At 42.5% G+C, this 20,281-nt stretch overlaps 1 protein-coding gene across 1 annotated transcript; it reads left to right on the top strand.

Moving 5' to 3' along the window:
- The first annotated feature begins 10,940 nt into the window (after positions 1 to 10,940).
- Positions 10,941 to 16,189, top strand: LOC110535845 (UDP-glucuronosyltransferase 2A2-like). Its single transcript, XM_036935665.1, has 2 exons — positions 10,941 to 11,111; positions 14,590 to 16,189. Exon 2 carries the CDS (start codon positions 14,604 to 14,606, stop codon positions 16,185 to 16,187), a length of 1,584 nt encoding a protein of 527 aa, XP_036791560.1. The 5' UTR covers positions 10,941 to 11,111; positions 14,590 to 14,603; the 3' UTR covers positions 16,188 to 16,189.
- The last annotated feature ends 4,092 nt before the right edge of the window (positions 16,190 to 20,281 follow it).

The raw sequence follows: 20,281 nt of genomic DNA, 5'->3' as shown, positions 1-20,281 counted from the left end.
AACATATATAAACTTGTAGACAAAATACATACAAAAGATAGACAAACAATAAACACATTAAATTATAAAACAGTTCTCGACAGAGGGGGAGAGAAGAGAAAAGTGAGAGAAGAGAGTGAGATCAGGTGTGTATGTATAAGTCCATATGTGTAAGCAAGCAAGTAATTGAGTATGTGTGTGTTCATATCCACTTCATAATGTTCAGATATTATTACAGTTCCCATTCCTTTTTTTCATAACCTGAAGTCCCTGTAGAATTCAGTACAGCCATGGTGTTATGGAGCTGTCTCGGAATAGGTGTCCATCTATAAAGAGTTTGTCCATAATGATAAAGGCATGTTCGTTTATCTCCCTTGGAAATTGGTAATTGAGACCGAATTTGGTCCCTTTAAGCTCCCTTCCCCTGCTTTTGATCAGCTCCTTTTGTTGGTAGTGTACAAATTTTGCGATGATCGGTTGGGGACACTTGGTCTTGTCGCTCCGAGCTCAAGTCTGTGTACTCAGTGGAAAGCCATCTTACTTACAGTCTTTGCATGAATTCTCTGATCACGCCCTCTGGATTATTGGATGTGTCCTTAGGAATCCCAGAAAAAGAAATATTTTCACGCATGCTACGACCATGTATGTTAGTAGCGACTCCTTCATCACCCTGTTTTTCCTGAATAGACAATCCATGTTGGAATCGTGGATTGTTACCTTGGTTGTGAGTGTCTTGTTTTCTCTTTGGAGCATGAGAATTTCACTCTGGCCTAAAATTTCATTTGATTTTGATATTAACGTTTTAGGTTGAACAGGCCTCTTCTGGCTGTGTGTGCATAATATTAACATGTTAGTTTGAACAGTGGTGAGCCAGGTGTTTACTACAGTTACTTGATTGCTGTGTCAGTGCATGAGCTAGGTGTTTAACAAGCCACAACAATTTGGCAGCCCTGTCAGTGTACAACATTAGCATTCAAGTGATGAGTGGTGTAGTAGTAAGCAACTATCACATTGCTACCATTTCTGAGTATAACACTAGCGTCATAGGTTAGTGACGACTTCAACTTCTAGCTAAACACAGAAGGCTAACTTGGCTGCCGTGGCCTGTCCAGTCTGTCCCCATGCAGGAGGGTGTGTTGGAGGGGAACCTGGGAGGGAGCAGCCATAAATATGCTCTGGGGATGGACCGTCTGCAAGCCACTCTGTGTCAGCTGGAGGAGGAGCTGTCCCAGCTGTCTGGGCATGCAACGCAACAAGACCGACTATGAACAGTTGCTCCGCATTAAGCAGAACCTGGAGCTGGAGATCACCACCTACAGGCGGCTGCTGGATGGAGAGGAAGTGTGAGTCCCTTTATTTCAGCCTGGTGTCGTAGACTAGACGTAATATAGTCAAAATAAATCCGTAACACTGAAATTAGTATGATATGTTTTGTATGGTTACATAAGTCATACGGTTGCTAATTAGCAACTTTTCAACTACTTTTAAGCTACTTAGCCAACCTAACCCTTCCCCTAACCTTAACCCTTTAGCCTAACGTTAGCCAACATTAGCTAGAATTCCTAACATATTGTACGGTTTGCAAATTTGTAACATATCATACGAATTGTAATTCATAACATATCATATGAAATGGGTGTTGGACATCACAAATTAATACATACCATACAAAACGTAAAATATACTTAATGGCGTGTTTCGGATTTCCCTACAGAATAAAATGAAATGCTCTGAGACCAGATTGTCTTATTTATTTTAAATATTTGTATATTTATATTTTTTCAGCTAAGATTTAAACTCCGACATAATTAGTATGCAGATTAACATTCCCTCACTTTAGATCTGAAAATGGATACAATAAGATATTGGTGTAGGTTTATGTTTCTTGGTATTAGTAATTTCGGAATCAGCGTCTTGGTGAATTGTAGCTGAGAGAAATCAACTCCACCATATATACATCTCAATGGAGTTGCGTTGCGATGGGTGTCGGGGTGGTGTACCCCAACTACATCAACTCACTGTCAGTCGATACTTGTAAAAAAAACACAATTGCTTCATTTTTTACCGTGTACCTATGTTTGTCCTGTTTAACTGTGAGCTTTTCTTTGGGTGCTGCAATCTGTAGTTTTCGTAAAAAAAACGTCATTCTATGTGACGTCTGTCAAATTGCGTCGCATAATCCACTGTTATCCAATCAAGTATGAAGTTAGCAACTTCAAACATCCAATACCACTAGATACTTTTAGAAATATAAACCATTTATAACTTACTGTGTACCTGTGCTTGTCTTGATTGTTATAGAGTTATCAGTGGGAGTTGGAATCCATCTTTTTAAAAATAAAAAATAATGGATTGAAGCATCCAAAGAAATGTTTGCAGTTGCACAGGACAGACCAGATAAGCATTACATAATAGACATTTTTACAAGTATTGACTGATAGTGATTCGGTGTAGTCAGAAGTACACTCTGACAACATTCATCGTAACTCAATTCCATTGAGATGTGTATGCAGTGCGATCGTAAAGTATTCAGACCCTTTGACTTTTTCCACATTTTGTTACGTTACAGCCTGACTTTAAAATGTATAAAATAAAAAACATTCTCATCAATCTACACACAATACCCCATGATGACAATGCGAAAACAGGTTTTTTGAATTTTTTTGCAAATGTATAAAAAATACAAAACAAAAATACCTTATTTACATAAGTATTCAGACCCTTTGCTATGAGACTCGAAATTGAGGTCAGGTGCATCCTGTTTCCATTAATCATCCTTGAGATGTACCTACAACTTGATTGGAGTTCACCTATGGTCAATTCAATTGATTGGCCATGACTTGGAAAGGGACACACCTGTCTATATAAGGTCCCACAGTAGACAGTGCATGTCAGAGCAAAAACCAAGCCATGAGGTCGAAGGAATTGTCCGTAGCGCTCTGAGACAGGATTGTGTCGAGGCCCAGATCTGGGGAAGGGCACCAAAAAATGTATGCAGCATTGAAAGTCCCAAGGACACAGTGGCCTCCATCATTCTTAAACGGAAGAAGTTAGGAACCACCAAGACTCTTCCTAGAGCTAGCCACCCAACAGAACTGAGCAAACGAGGGAGAACGGCCTTGGTCAGGGAGTGACCAAGAACCCGATGGTCACTCTGGCAGAGCTCCAGAGTTCCTATGTGGAGATGGTAGAACCTGCCAGAAGGACAACCATCTCTGCAGCACCCCACCAATCAGGCCTTTGTGGTAGAGTGGCCAGACTGAAGCCACTCCTCAGTGAAAGGCAAGACACCCCGCTTGGAGTTTGACAAAAGGCACCTAAAGACTCTCAGACTCTCAGACCATGAGAAACAAGATTCTTTGGTCTGATGAAACCAAGATTGAACTCTTTGGCCTGAAAGCCAAGCGTCACTTCTGGAGGAAACCTGGCACCATCCCTACAGTGAAGCATGGTGGTGGCAGCATCGTGCTGTGTGGATGTTTTTCAGCGGCAGGGACTGCGAGACTAGTCAGGATCGAGGGAAAGATTAACGGAACAAAGTACAGAGAGATTTTTAATGAAAACCAGCTCAGGACCTCAGACTGGGGGCAAAGGTTCACCTTCCAACAGGACAACAACCCTAAGCACACAGTCAAGACAACACAGGAGTGGCTTCGTGACAAGTCTCTGAATGTCCTTGAGTGGCCCAGCCAGGGCCCGGACCTGAACCCAATCTAACATTTCTGGAGAGACTTGAAAATAGCTGTATAGCGATGCTCCCCATCCAACCTGACAGAGCTTGAGTGGATATTCAGAGAATAATGGGAGACACTCCCCAAATACAGGTGTGCCAAGCTTGTAGCAACATACCCAAGAAGACTGTAATCGCTGCCAACGGTGCTTCAATAAAGTTCTGAGTAAAGGGTCTGGATACTTATGTAAATGTCATATTTCAGGTTTTATTTTTGATGTATTTGCAAAAAAATCTAAAAACCTGCTTTTGCTTTGCCATTATGGGATATTGTGTGTAGATTGATGAGGGGGGAAAACAATTTAATAACATTTAGAGTAAGGCTGTAACGTAACAAAATGTAGAAAATGTCAAGGGGTCTGAATACTTTCTGAATGCACTGTATGGTGGAGTTGCGTTCTCAGCTAGATGAATTGGTGTATAAGTCAGACAAGGATGAGATGAGCCTTGTAATGAACTGTATGTGTGACTAGTAGGGCTGTTCCCAACTAAAAACTATCTTGTTCGCCTGTTTTTTTTCGATGTGAAACCTGTATTTTCCCATATACAGACACAACCTATGAGTTTTAATACAATCACCAATATATGCATTGAGCTTGTCTGATGCTGTAAACTCACTGTTTAATGAAATAAGAAACAAATGACTCAATGGAGTCAGACATCAAGATAACCTATTCCGACCATCCTCCTCCTGCTCCTACTGGCTTTCACAGATTCTGCCATTACTCTCCTGAAGTTGCCGATAATAGGCTACTTGAGGAGTCGGCAAACTTTCTCATGTGGAATGTCAATTTATCTTACCATTCCTACCGATCTGCATGACAGGTATGGTTTTCATATAATCTAGAAGAAAAAGAAACACACACCTATTTAGGCGAGGTGCTGGCTAGCGGAGTAGAAAACTTGAAAATAAAAGAGAGGCGCACACTCTAGATATCCTGATGAAGACAGCTTGGCTGTCGAAACGTTGGTAATTGCATTTTTGCATCTGAGCTCCTAGAGTGTGCGCCTCTCTTTCTTTTTCATGGTTTTCATATACACATTTTCGTGGACCAGTTTAATTTCTAATGACGTCTTCGTATCTCAAAATCATGAATGTGTTTAATCAAAATGATATCCAAATCTAAATGAAAAGGATACTAGCATAAATACTAACTTCTATTGCCAACTATGTAAAAAATAGCCTATAAAGTCAACAAATAAAAATATTCTGGGCCCTCAGAGTTTCCTGCACCAGTGAGCGAGCGCCTGACAGAGGACACACAGTAGGACACTATTTGCGCAAGGGATAAGTAGTAATTAGGTAGGCCTATTTTATGTTTCCACTGTCATTTTTCCCCCTTTCAGCTGAGTGGTTATCGAAAGAGAGCTGGAAAGATTTTTCAAATAGCTTACATTGAGGAATTATTGTCATTCTCAATGGATGTAAAAACAGACTTAGTTTGCTTGCTGTTTTGAGGTGAAGAAAACATTACTTTGAGAAGCTCCACAGCTCATTGGTGGTGGTGCATTAAGCCAATCAGAAATACTATCAGGTCCCCAAATGGGCACATTTATATGCCTACATTTACGCGCAGGCCAGGTATCCTATAGGCCTATTTATATGCGTAATCAGGTGCGTGTCTTTACTCAACATTGACAGGAGAGCTCCAAACAAAAGACAATGACTAAATTGACAACTTGTAAATAGAATGAAATAAACCAAAACGTGTTTCTCACAAGTGTAGCATATGTTGTGCACTCTGCAAACAACGTGACCACTCTGACAACAAGAACGGTAAAAGACTGGAATAATAATATATTGAACACATTAACAGACATCACCAAACAAACATTTGTACTGTGGATTAGGAATTCAGGGTAAATGTTCTACTGGTGATGATATATGTAATGGGGCATTGATATACACTAAGAATCAAACACAAACAATTCACACAATAAAGTTATGAAACAATGAATGTGCACAAATTGGCGGGAAAGAGTGCATTCTGGAGAGACTTGCATTGTGCTGCCCCCCCCCCCCCCCCCCCCCCCCTCCTCTTCTTGGACTGTGCCATCCAGCAGCCTCCGCAATGGAGGTTCACTGAGACCATGATCAACCGCAGGGTAGTGGACGAATCGAGCGAGATGGAGCAGATCGAGGAGAGCAAGAAATTAGCTCATCAGCTCCATTAGTTTATCTACATTATCTTCATCATCATCACACACAGAGCCTTGGACCTCCATTCTGGTTGGAAACATGTGAAAGATAGCTTTTTATTCCCTAGCCACATTGACTAAGGACGGTCTGAGAGTCGACCAACGAGATGTCTGACCACCTGTCTCTGGACATACAGTAACTGTAAACTAGTGTGATTACTGTTGTAAAATGTGTGGGGTCAACGTATAATCAATATTGGGAACATAAAATCTTGGGGTTTATTTGAGAAATAGTGAACAGATTTCCTGCATCTTTAATGGTGTTTTTTTGTGTGCTTTAATATTGGTGATGAGGTGAGCCTAAGTCTGGACTAGAAGTGTGTATGTTTTTATGTGAGCAGGAGGGTATGAGAGATCCCTTCAACATCCTCCTATTTTACATTTAGTTGACTTCATGGCATGTAGTAGCTTTAACTGTACATTCTTAACCAAAATGTATCTATAGTATAGTTGCATACATTTTGTTATCCAAATCCCATGTAAACACATGGAATTGGAACTGTGCAACTTTATGCAAAATGTGAACTCAGTTTGATTATATAAAAAAAGGTCAGCATAACAAGTACATTATTTTACCCACCAAATTAGAGAATTGTTGTAGATCTTAATGCTTTCACCTCTATCACAGTGGTGAAACAAGGCTATTTGGAAACCATATGATAGAAGAAGCTGGAACTGAAAATAATAGGGAGGCAGAAACCTTGCTCAGACTTCGCTTTGTGCACAGGGGCATTGTCAAGCAGAAACAGGAAAGGGCCTTCCCCAAACTGTTGAAAATGGTGGAAGCACAGAATCATCTAGAATGCCATTGTATGTTGTAGTTTTAAGATTTTCCCTCACTGGAACAGTGAACCATGAAAAACAATCCCAGGCCATTATTCCTCCTCCACCAAACTTTGTATTCGGGAAGGTAGCATTCTCCTAGCATCCGCCAAACCCAGTTTCGTCCTTCGGACTGCAAGATGGGACGCGTGATTCATCACTCCAGAGAACGCGTTTGCACTGCTCCAGAGTGCAATGGTGGTGAGCTTTACACCTCTCCAGCCGCCGTTTAGCATTGAGTATGGTAATCTTAGGCTGTGTGCGGCTCCTCGGCCACGGAAACCCATTTCATGAAGCTCCCGACGAACAAATATTGTGCAGACGTTGCTTCCAGAGACAGTTTGGAACACCGTAGTGAGTGTTACAACCAAGGACAGACGATTCTTGCACGCTACGCGCTTCAGCACTCAGCGACAACGTTCTGTGAGCTTGTGGGCCCTATCACTTCGCGGCTGGGCCGTTGTTGGTTTTAAACGCATCGACTTCACAATAACAGCATTTACAGTTGACCGGGGCAGGGCAGAAATGTGACGAACTGACTTGTTGGGAAAATGGCATCCTATGACGGTGCCACGTTGAAAGTCACTGAGCTCTTCAGTAAGGCCATTCTTACTGCGCCATTCGGTGTGCTCGGTTTTTGTACACCTGTCAGCAACGGGTGTGACTGAAATAGCCGAATCCACTAATTTGAAGGTGTCCACATACTTTTGTGTATATATAGTGTATCTACCTTAAGTACACTATGTAACAGTATGCTAATCTCTACCGATAATCCATCAGATTTACAGTATGTATGCTGATGTCATGATAGTAATTTAGAATCTAGTCTATTGACAATATTAAATATTCATTTTCATTGTTCTCTATATTGTTGAATGACTCAATGGGCCCCTGACATACATTTTCACAATACAAAGACTATGACATAGTGTCGGTGGTGAACTAGGAGGGCTTCGTGCGGCAGGATAAAGAGAAACTATCGGGGTGCATAGCAGCACCATAAATAGACTCATGTGAGTCATATCCATGTTGAACATAATGTTCTATTCTTTTTTTAAACTGTCAATGTGAGTTAAATGCCAAACAAAAGTTTATGAATGGCTTTGTCGTACAGTCATACTTTTTTGAGAACAATTGAATGGAAGCTAAAACAATGTCATGGGGGGGGCTGTGGTTACTCATGGCATTCATTTATGAGGTCACACACGCAAGCATGCATACACGCAGGTATGTTCGCACACTCCGACACAGACACACACACACACGCGCAGGTGTAAACAGACAACGATAGAAAGACACGCCTACAGTATATTATCAAACAGGTAATAGGCTACATGAAGAGTCGGCAAACTTTCTCATGTGGATTGTAAATGTATCTTACCATTCCTACCGATCTGCATGCCAGTTATGGTTTTCATATGCACATTTCCGTGTTTAATTTAGAATGACGTCTTCTTATCTCAAAATCATTGATGTGGTTCATCAAAATCCTATTCAAATCTAAATGAAAATGATACTAAGCATAAATAGTAACTTTTATTGCCATTGCCAACTAAAAATAGCCTATGAAGCCAACAAATAAAACACATTGCAGTCTGCCGGTGGAAAAACTAGAAAGACACACATACAGTATATTAGCAAACAGGTGCCGTTCAAATGATAACATATATTTCTTCCTAAAAAGGTATAAGAAGGCGTTATTACATGAACCTGACTGTCACCAAAACTCAGTTAATTATGTGCTTTCCTGTCCAACAAGCTTTCTCTACCCTTAACCTTGTTCTGAACACCTCCAAAACGAAGGTCATGTGGTTTGGTAAGAAGAATGCCCCTCCTCCCACAGGTGTTATTACTTCCTCTGAGGGTTTAGGGCTTAAGGTAGTCACATACAAGTACTTGGGAGTATGGCTAGACCGTGCACTGTCCTTCTCTCAGCACATATCAAAGCTGCAGGTTAAAGTTACATCTAGACTTGGTTTCCTCTATCGTAATCGCTCCTCTTTCACCCCAGCTGCCAAACTATTCCTGATTCAGATGACCATTTTACCCATGCTAGATTATGGAGACATAATTAATAGATCGGCAGGTAAGGGTGCTCTTGAGCGGCTAGATGTTCTTCACCATTCGGCCATCAGATTTGCCACCAATGCTCCTTATAGGACACATCACTGCACTCTATACTCCTCTGTAAACTGGTCATCTCTGTATACCCATCGCAAGACCCACTGGTTGATGATTATTTATAAAACCCTCTTAGGCCTCACTCCACCCTATCTGAGATATCTACTGCAGCCCTCATCCTACCCATACACACCCGTTCTGCCAGTCAGATTCTGTTAAAGGCCCCCAAAGCACACACATGCCTGGGTCGCTCCTCTTTTCAGTTCGCTGCAGCTAGAGACTGGAACGAGCTGCAACAAACACTCAAACTGGACAGTTTTATCTCAATCTCTTCATTCAAAAACTCAATCATGGACACTCTTACTGACAGTTGTGGCTGCTTTGTGTGATGTATTGTTGTCTCTACCTTCTTGCCCTTTGTGCTGTTGGGTGTGCCCAATAATGTTTGTACGATGTTTGTGCCGCTACCATGTTGCGTTGCTACCATGTCATGTTGTGATGCTACCATGCTGTGTTGCTGCCTTGCTATGTTGTTGTCTTATAGGTCTCTCTTTGTGTTGTGTTGTCTCTTTTATTGTGATGTGTGTTTTGTCCTATATTTATTTTGTTTTTATTTTTAATTTTTAATCCCAGGCCCCGTCCCCGCAGGAGGCCTTTTGCCTTTTGGTAGGCCGTCATTGTAAATAAGAATTTGTTTTAGCCTAGTTAAATAAAGGTTAAATAAAAATAAAACGTCAAATATGTAGTTACAATACAAGTATATAACCACATCACAGTCTGCCAAATCCTGGAAACTCTGTGTAAAATCACGAAAGTAGTTTGCACAATGGCACAATGTTAATTGATGCCCACTTCTGCAGTTGCATTTGTCGGTATGGTGTGGGAATAGTGCTTTAGGTAGTGTGTCCTCAACTCATGGAAGCACTATTGTGCAGAATATATCTGGTGAATATTTTCTACAGTAGCCTGTATTATATTGTATGAGTGGACTGCCACCCTGTGGCAAAGTCTGACCTGTAATATTCTAGACTCGATTCAACCCAAACCTACATTGCTGTATCTCCAAAGCACTGTAGCTCTTTTTCCCATGGTCAAATAAAATCAAAGAATGAACAATGTAAAAACCTCATGCTACCAACTACTACTACCAAGTAGACTCCCTTTCACGGGTACACACTTTTACCTTTCAGAATAAGAAGTGTGCACAGGCATGCAGTAATTTGTATAAAGACACTGAAAACACTGCTACGGTGTTATGCAAACTGAATTATCCATGAATTATGGCCCATCATACTTACTGTATAACCTGTGACTGTATTCAAATTACATTTATATCAAACTTCATTTGGAGCAGGCTACACAGAGTACTTGGGAGAATAGCAATGAATGACTGAAACATGTGGACCCAGCCTACTGCATCTTTTAATCTTACAAAGACATCTCCGAGGCCTTTTCTTAAATGTACAAGGTAGAGTCTTATGTGACATTATGTCATCAGTTCAAAGGTATGACTTTCCCCTAGTACTCTGTTTTCCTACTTTCTTTAGTGAGTGAGCCAGGTTCAATGGTCGCCATTGGACCCTAATCAAATCCAATCCAATCAAATGGTGTGCCTTTTAACCAATTGGACACAGGGTCAACCTAAAGCATTATGGGCTGGACTAAACATAAAGCATTATGCTCTGGACTAAATTGCATTTGAATCATGACTAATCATAATTTTCAGTAGTTTCATTAGTGAATTATTCCTGTACTACTGTACTACTGTATGGTTAATGTTCATTTTAAAAGCAACGGTTGTTAATCTTAATTTTAAGTAATAGACCAAAGGCATGTTGTAACCATGCAATGTTCATGAAATCAAATGTGTAGTTATTGCCCCCAAAAATCTGAATTATACCTATTCCAGGATTTATTCAACCTGGGTATGGCTAACGGAGACAAATATTAGCGTTGAAAAAAAAATATTTTTGATTTTCTAACTAACTCCATAATTATGTGCATGTTGAACTAGTGACCATTTCTTAATACAGAACGGGAAGCCAACATGTGAACGCCTTGTGTAATTACAGGGGTGTTATGCTGCATGCTAGAACCTGTGAACTTTGAACAAGAGAGCACAGATTAGTTGTGGCAGCATAGGTTAGGTTACATACAGCCAGATGACTGCTTTCACTCGGATGTGAGGGGAAAAACTGCTGTTTGGGAGGTTGGCCAAACATCACCTTGGATTTTAGGCTACCTGCAGACATATTTTTTGGTGAGTGTTTATGTGAAGCAACATTTCTAGTTGAAAGTAACAGTTTTAAGTAATGGAATATATGTGGAATATGGGAATAGTTTAGCTTGTTGTTAAAACAGTTGCTGAGTACCTAGTGTTGAAAACATGGTATAATCAGATTTACAACGTTTTCAAATGAACTAATTGGAACTAATATCTACCGTATGTATACAGAGAACAATTGAAGAGCTATAAACTTATATAGAAGAACTACAAACTTGACCTGATTCAATTGCCTTAATACAATCTCAAGAAGCATTCTCCAAAAACTTTTGTAGTTCTACAAATCCAAATAAAACTCTGTATCTGTAAAAACGGCTAGCAGGACCATGTAAAAACGGCTAGTGGGATGGCTAGCAGGACCATGTAAAAACGCCTAGCAGGACCATGTACAAACGGCTAGTGGGATGGCTAGCAGGACCATGTGAAAAACACCTAGCAGGACCATGTAAAAACGCCTAGCAGGACCATGTAAAAACGGCTAGTGGGATGGCTAGCAGGACCATGTGAAAAACACCTAGCAGGACCATGTAAAAACGCCTAGCTGGAGCTCGTCTGAGCGGTCGACTGTGAATGACCTCACGCGAGATTAATTTATGCTGATTGCTAAGGTTCTGCTCACTACAGTGTTGTCCGGTTAGAACACGATGTTGAGGCCCATTACTCTCTTAATTGTCACAACCACACACAAACACAGCTGCTTCCATTGAAGGTGGTTCTTTACAGGGGTGCCACTTTGGTTTTAGAAGTGGGAGGGGGGAATAACCTAGCGGGGAATCTGCGGTCCTCCCCCAAAAGACTAAATCAAATCAAATCAAATGTATTTATATAGCCCTTCTTACATCAGCTGATATCTCAAAGTGCTGTACAGAACCCCAGCCTAAAACCCCCAAACAGCAAGCAATGCAGGTATAGAAGCACGGTGGCTAGGAAAAACTCCCAAGAAAGGCCAAAACCTAGGAAGAAACCTAGAGAGGAACCAGGCTATGAGGGGTGGCCAGTCCTCTTCTGGCTGAGCCGGGTGACGATTATAACAGAACATGGCCAAGATGTTCAAATGTTCATAAATGACCAGCATGGTCAAATAATAATAATCACAGTAGTTGTTGAGGGTGCAACAAGTCAGCACCTCAGGAGTAAATGTCAGTTGGCTTTTCATAGCCGATCATTAAGAGTATCTCTACCGCTCCTGCTGTCTCTAGAGAGTTGAAAACAGCAGGTCTGGGACAGGTAGCACATCCGGTGAACAGGTCAGGGTTCCATAGCCGCAGGCAGAACAGTTGAAACTGGAGCAGCAGCACGGCCAGGTGGACTGGGGACAGCAAGGAGTCATCATGCCAGGTAGTCCTGAGGCATGGCCCTAGGGCTCAGGTCCTCCGAGAGAGAGAATTAGAGAGAGCATACTTAAATTCACACAGGACACCGGATAAGACAGGAGAAGTACTCCAAATATAACAGACTGACCCTAGCCCCCCGACACATAAACTACTGCAGCATAAATACTGGAGGCTGAGACAGGAGGGGTCAGGAGACACTGTGGCCCCATCCAATGATACCCCCGGACAGGGCCAAACAGGCAGGATATAACCCCACCCACTTTGCCAAAGCACAGCCCCCATACCACTAGAGGGATATCTTCAACCACCAACTTACCATCCTGAGACAAGGCCGAGTATAGCCCACAAAGATCTCCGCCAAGGCATAACCCAAGGGGGGCGCCAACCCAGACAGGAAGATCACGTAAGTGACTCAACCCACTCAAGTGACGCACCCCTCCTAGGGACGGCATGGAAGAGCACCAATAAGCCAGTGACTCAGACTATATTAAACAACTTCTGTAAAAATACTTGTCAAACCAATGCAATAATAACACTTATGGCAATAATGAATAATACTACATATGATAAACAATACGCAAAGCAGTATTGGCAACTCCAACATGGAATAATAGTAACAGCCAAACAGTAAAACATATCGCTGAAACTTATCAAAGTCACTTGAAGTAATTAGTGATAATTACCTGTTATTAGATAGCATGTAATACCTCCAATAAAGGGACATTGTTGGAGTAACTTCCATCCACTACAGAGTCTGTCCCTCCTGGTGTAACATCAAATCAAATCAAATCAAATTTTATTTGTCACGTACACATGGTTAGCAGATGTTAATGCGAGTGTAGCGAAATGCTTGTACATAACATGAGCATGAATCCTGGTCCAGATGTAGAGAGAACTTGCACACCTTTATAGTAATGTGGCTGAAGGCTTGAGTCCATTTTGGGAAGGACTGGTAGAATTGTGATAGCATTGGAAGTCTTCATAGCAATAAACAGTGTCTCAACGTTTTCAATTGTATGTTGGTTATTTATTTACTTGATTCATGGAAGCGGTACACTCCGTTTGCGTTTCAGTAACGTTTCTGTGAGTCTACTGTAATTTATTGGCTTCTGTGCTGCCAGTAATTTACTGCAAATGTACAGCAACCTACTGGCTACTGTGCTGCCAGTAAATTAGTGTAAACATTTCAGGAAATGTTTTATAGCATACATGCAATACACTTTGTTCAGGTATCAGTGCTGTTGTTGATTTGTGTTTGTACTGTTGGTCTAAGTCTGCTTCTGGTGAACACCTAGGCTAATTCTTTCCGTGAAGACCAATAATGTACTCTATTCATATGTTAATAAGGTATATTATACTGAACAAAAATATAAATGCAACAATTTCAACGGTTTTACTGAGTTACAGTTACAGTTCATCAGTCAATTGAAAAACATTTATTAGGCCCTAATCTATGGATTTCACATGACTGGGCAGGGGCGCAGCCATGGGTGGGCTTGGGAGGGCATAGGCCAATTAGAATGAGTTTCTCCCCAAAAAAGGACTTTATTACAGTTTATCCTCAGTTTCATCAGCTGTCCGGGTGGCTGGTCTCAGATGATACCGCAGGTGAAGAAGCCGGACGTGGAGGTCCTGGGCTGACGTGGTTACATGTGATCTACGGTTATGAGGCCGGTTGGAAATACTGCCAAATTCTCTAAAACGACATTGGAGGCAGCTTATGGTACATAAATTAGCATGAAATTCTCTGGCAAACGCTCTGGTGGAAATTCCTGCAGTCAGCATGCACCCTCACTTAAAACTTGAGACATCTGTGGCATTGTGTTGTGTGACAAAACTGCACATTTCAGTGGCCTTTTATTTAACCCAGCACAAGGTTCACCTGTGTAATTGTCAACACTTTACATGTTGTGTTTATATTTTTGTTCAGTATAAGTAAATATGTATAAGCTAATCAATATAAGAGGGTTCACAAATAATTATGTTTTCCGTTGTAATTTTGAGTAATTTTTTTAGAATTGATGTGTTTGAGAATAACAGGCAACCAACTAGAACCTATTAATAGGAAATAAGAGATGTAGTAACTACTAACTACTCTTCCCTTGTATCTTCTATCAAAGGACTCACCTTAGAAATGCATCAACCAGCCCTGGTCACGGTTACGGTGCTGCTCTTTTATCTGACCACTGTCTATGGGGGGAAGGTGCTGGTCCTCCCATTGGATGGAAGCCACTGGGTGAACATGAAAGTCATCGTTGAAGAACTGCACTCCAGAGGCCATAGCATCACAGTGATTCGTCCATCCGCCAACTGGTACATCAAGGAGAAGTCCCCTCATTACTCGTGTATCACCATCCCTGCATCTGGTGGAGGAATTGACGAGAAGATCTTTAGTTTGTTTGTGACCAGATTACTGCAGATCCAAAGGGAGGGTGGAGGTTTCTGGTCTCGTATGAGTCTGGAGCTTGAGGTGGTGAAGCAGTTCTCTGAGTCAAACAGGGAATTGATTGAGATGATGACTATGATATTTGAAGATAACGAGCTAATGCAATCGATTCACGATGGAAACTATGATCTGGTTCTGACGGATCCTGCCACTGGTGCGGGCACGTTACTGGCACACCGCCTTGGTCTTCCTCTTGTCTTCAATGTCAGATGGACAATCCAGGGTGAGGGTCACTTTGCCATTGCCCCCTCACCTCTCTCATATGTCCCAGTACCAGGAGCAATGTTGACGGACAAAATGACTTTTCAGGAGAGAGTCAAAAATGTTCTGTTTTATCTTTTTACAAAGGTTCAAACTGCATACATCACAGACCCTAACTACATTCCGTTCGTCCATCGATACTTTGGCCCTGATGTTCACTTCATGTCATTGTTCCAGGCAGCAGACATCTGGCTCATGAGGAATGACTTCACCTTTGAGTTTCCTCGTCCCACCATGCCAAACGTGGTCTATGTGGGTGGCTTCCAGTGCAAGCCCTCCAAGCCGCTTCCCCCGGACATGGAGGACTTTGTCCAGAGCTCCGGGGACCATGGGGTCATCATGATGTCCCTCGGGACCTTGGTGGGACAACTTCCTGAGGACATCGCTGAGGACATCGCCACTGCTTTTGCCAAACTGCCTCAGAGGGTTGTCTGGAGGCACACTGGGAAGAGACCTGCCTCCCTGGGTAACAACACCTTACTGGTGGACTGGCTCCCCCAGAACGACCTCCTAGGACACCCCAAGACCCGAGCCTTTGTCGCCCACGGTGGCACCAATGGAGTCCAGGAGGCCATCTACCATGGTGTCCCCATCGTCGGCCTCCCATTGATGTTCGACCAGCAGGATAACCTCAACAGGTTGAGGGCTAAGGGAGTGGCTAAGATAGTGGACATCGCCACCGTAGACAGAGACATCTTCCTGGAGGCAGTGAAGGCTATTCTCTATGAGCCGTCCTACAGGGAGGCAATGCAAAGGCTCTCCAGGCTGCACAGGGACCAGCCTATGAAGCCACTGGACCGCGCAATGTTCTGGATCGAGTTTGTCATGAGGAACAAAGGAGCGGCACATCTGAGGACAGAGTCCTACAAGATGTCCTGGTTCACCTACCACTCTATGGACGTCATAGCCACGCTACTGGCCATTGTGTTGTTCATAATACTGGTTATCACTTTTGCTGTAAGGTTTTTGTGGTGTAAGGTGTTTTGTAGGATTAAAGTGAAACATGAATGATATAGATGTGTTTTGAGGTGTTTTTAAATATTTATAAATTACGAAATTATAAATAAATATATAGTTAATCAAATATTGAAATTATTTTTTTCTGATATTCTTTCTAAAACCTTCTTTTCAGCAACATCAAGAAGGCCACAATAATCTATGCTGGTATTTTAAACAATACAGTAGGCTACTTTTGGCAATATATCTTTGCATTCCATTTTTTTTATGTCACCCTCACATTAAGATTTGTGCTCCAAATATAATATTACCTTATGCTGTTAATGTTGTACTACAGCAACAAAACTGACTTGAGTTGTGTGGTTGAGAGAGAGGGATAGAGGAGTCTCTTGTTGGGTGGTCCTTTGCATGGGGTGATGTAAGTTTCCTTCAACAATCAGTCTTCCAGATAGATGACACAGACACAGGAACCTTGGTATAAAACTCTTTAGTAATAAAATGCAATTGCAGACAGAGATTCGCATACAGAATACCTCCGTAGCCTGTAGTAAAGGTGGTGAAACAGGAGACAATACTCTTTATACTAGTTGGTGTGGACAACCTACCATCAATCATACTTTAGCATTGTTGCATTGGATTAGAGACAAAGTATCTAAGATGAGAAAAACCTGTCTAGACTGTGGTTTCTCACTCCACTATAAGCCATCAACCACACCTGTGTAGTCTCAGGCCCTTTGCTACTTTCGGAACATCTCGGCCTTGAGGCTGCGTGACTATCAGCAGGTGCAGGCAGTTCTCAGCCTGAGAACTAAAGCAGTACATCTTCATTACCCGATACCTTTCCATCATTGCGCATTGCAAGCATACAAAGGTTATCACATATATAGAGTAATCATGGCATTGGTGTAGCCCCAGGGTAACCTCCAACATTCCCCCCGTTGAAACTACCTAGTCTCATATAACCATGTACAGAGATCGACGTCAGACATTTGGAACTTTTAACCATTCACATATAGGTAGTATAGTAATCATCCTCTGGGTCAGTTGGGCGAGCAAGAAGGTCATAGTTGGGGTCAACACCAGTGGCCTCATAGTATTCATCATAGGAGGCAGGTAAAGCCAATACCATTATACCATTCTTCACTGCCCATTTACCAAGACAACAAAAAATCTAAACACAGCAAAAGCATATCAACACAGGAACTACAAATGATAAGATGCCCATAACATTTCCAAAGTTCCCAGTGAACCATTTACCCATCCTGGTCAGAACATCATCGTCAGTAGGGCTGGGAGTATTAGAGAGCTTAGACATATCAAGCAGGATTTTGGTCATGTTATCGGAGGAGTCAGGAAGTAACATTATGCATTCGTCATCGAGGTCCAATCCCAGGGCCTTACACTCGCCTCCCTGTGCTGTCAGCAGGTAATCCAAAGCCAAACTGCCTAGCTGTAACTGCCTTAAGATTCTGGACATCCAGGGAGAGCTGGCTAAAACCCTTGTAGGCCAAATTAATATGAGCTTGTAGCGAGTAAGTCAAATTATTAATCCATTTACCTAAAATGGATACACCAATGGTAGGAATAATGGAGATACCGAATATCTCAGCTGGTTTAAGGACATGGCCATACTGTCACGCCCTGACCTTTGACATCTCTGTTTTTCTATATATTTTGGTTAGGTCAGGGCGTGACTAGGGTGGGTACTCTAGTTTTTGTATGTCTAGGGTTTTTGTATGTCTAGGGGTTTTTGTATGTCTATGTTGGCCTGACATGGTTCCCAATCAGAGACAGCGGTTTATCGTTGTCTCTGATTGGGGATCATATTTAGGTAGCCATTTTCCTCATTTGTGTTGTTGGATCTTGTCAATGTATAGTTGCCTTAGTGCACATCTGTAGCTTCACGTTTCGTTTGGTTGTTTGTTGTTTTGTTAGGTGAGTTTCAGTTTATAAAAAATATGTGGAACTCTACTCACACTGCGCCTTGGTCTCATCATTATGACAAAAGAGATCCGGGATGGAAAAGGACCCTGGACGCAGGCTGGGGTAAGGAGGAGATAGAGGCAGCGAAAGCGGAACGGCGATGATACGAGGAGATAGCTCAACGGAGCAAGCACGAGAGGCAACCCCAATAATCTTTTCTTTGGGGGGGGAACATGGAGCCAGTCAGGGAGTTGACTGAGGAGCTCGACGCAAGATTCCGGAGAGAGGTGCTGGCATTGAGAGCGCTGCAGAGCGGGCGTGCTGAGGTGCGTGTCATCAGCCCGGTGCCACCTGTACCGGTCCCACGCATCAGGTATCCAGTGCGCATCCACAGTCCAGTATGTCCTGTGCCTCTTCCCCGCACTCGCCCTGAGGTGCGTGTCACCAGCCTGGTACCACCAGTGTTGGCACCACCCATCAGGCCTGGTGCGCCTCCACAGTCCAGAGCTTCCGGCAACAGTCCCCAGTCCAGAGCTTCCGGCGACAGTTCCCAGTCCAGAGCTTCCGGCGACAGTTCCCAGTCCAGAGCTTCCGGCGACAGTTCCCAGTCCGGAACCTCCAGCAACGGTCCCCAGTCCGGGGTCTCCAGCGACGGTCCCCAGTCCGGGGCGTATAGCGACAAGCTGCAGTCTAGAGTCTTCAGCAACGAGCTACAGTCCATTACCAGATAGCCTCTACCTCCGCAAATCCACATAAACCCACAGGGTTATCCCATACCATCGTTTAGAGCAAGATAGGTCACTCTAGTAATTAAATAGGAGACTAAATGCCAGCCATAGGATGTACTAATATTTTACCTGCGTTCTTCTTCAGGGAGGTAGCCTGCATAAGATTTACAATGCACTGTTACACCCACAGCCAAAGAGCCATTGTTACAGATACAGTGCCTTGCGAAAGTATTCGGCCCCCTTGAACTTTGCGACCTTTTGCCACATTTCAGGCTTCAAACATAAAGATATAAAACTGTATTTTTTTGTGAAGAATCAACAACAAGTGGGACACAATCATGAAGTGGAACGACATTTATTGGATATTTCAAACTTTTTTAACAAATCAAAAACTGAAAAATTGGGCGTGCAAAATTATTCAGCCCCTTTACTTTCAGTGCAGCAAACTCTCCAGAAGTTCAGTGAGGATCTCTGAATGATCCAATGTTGACCTAAATGACTAATGATGATAAATACAATCCACCTGTGTGTAATCAAGTCTCCGTATAAATGCACCTGCACTGTGATAGTCTCAGAGGTCCGTCAAAAGCGCAGAGAGCATCATGAAGAACAAGGAACACACCAGGCAGGTCCGAGATACTGTTGTGAAGAAGTTTAAAGCCGGATTTGGATACAAAAAGATTTCCCAAGCTTTAAACATCCCAAGGAGCACTGTGCAAACGATAATATTGAAATGGAAGGAGTATCAGACCACTGCAAATCTACCAAGTCCTGTCCGTCCCTCTAAACTTTCAGCTCATTCAAGGAGAAGACTGATCAGAGATGCAGCCAAGAGGCCCATGATCACTCTGGATGAACTGCAGAGATCTACAGCTGAGGTGGGAGACTCTGTCCATAGGACAACAATCAGTCGTATATTGCACAAATCTGGCCTTTATGGAAGAGTGGCAAGAAGAAAGCCATTTCTTAAAGATATCCATAAAAAGTGTCGTTTAAAGTTTGCCACAAGCCACCTGGGAGACACACCAAACATGTGGAAGAAGGTGCTCTGGTCAGATGAAACCAAAATTGAACTTTTTGGCAACAATGCAAAACGTTATGTTTGGCGTAAAAGCAACACAGCTGAACACACCATCCCCACTGTCAAACATGGTGGTGGCAGCATCATGGTTTGGGCCTGCTTTTCTTCAGCAGGGACAGGGAAGATGGTTAAAATTGATGGGAAGATGGATGGAGCCAAATACAGGACCATTCTCAAAGAAAACCTGATGGAGTCTGCAAAAGACCTGAGACTGGGACGGAGATTTGTCTTCCAACAAGACAATGATCCAAAACATAAAGCAAAATCTACAATGGAATGGTTCAAAAATAAACATATCCAGGTGTTAGAATGGCCAAGTCAAAGTCCAGACCTGAATCCAATCGAGAATCTGTGGAAAGAACTGAAAACTGCTGTTTACAAATGCTCTCCATCCAACCTCACTGAGCTCGAGCTGT

Source organism: Oncorhynchus mykiss, chromosome 11, assembly GCF_013265735.2.
Source record: "Oncorhynchus mykiss isolate Arlee chromosome 11, USDA_OmykA_1.1, whole genome shotgun sequence".
Classification (NCBI taxonomy): Eukaryota; Metazoa; Chordata; class Actinopteri; order Salmoniformes; family Salmonidae; genus Oncorhynchus; species Oncorhynchus mykiss.
Note: the sequence above shows the minus strand (reverse complement) of the source record. Positions and strands in the feature narration are given on the sequence as shown.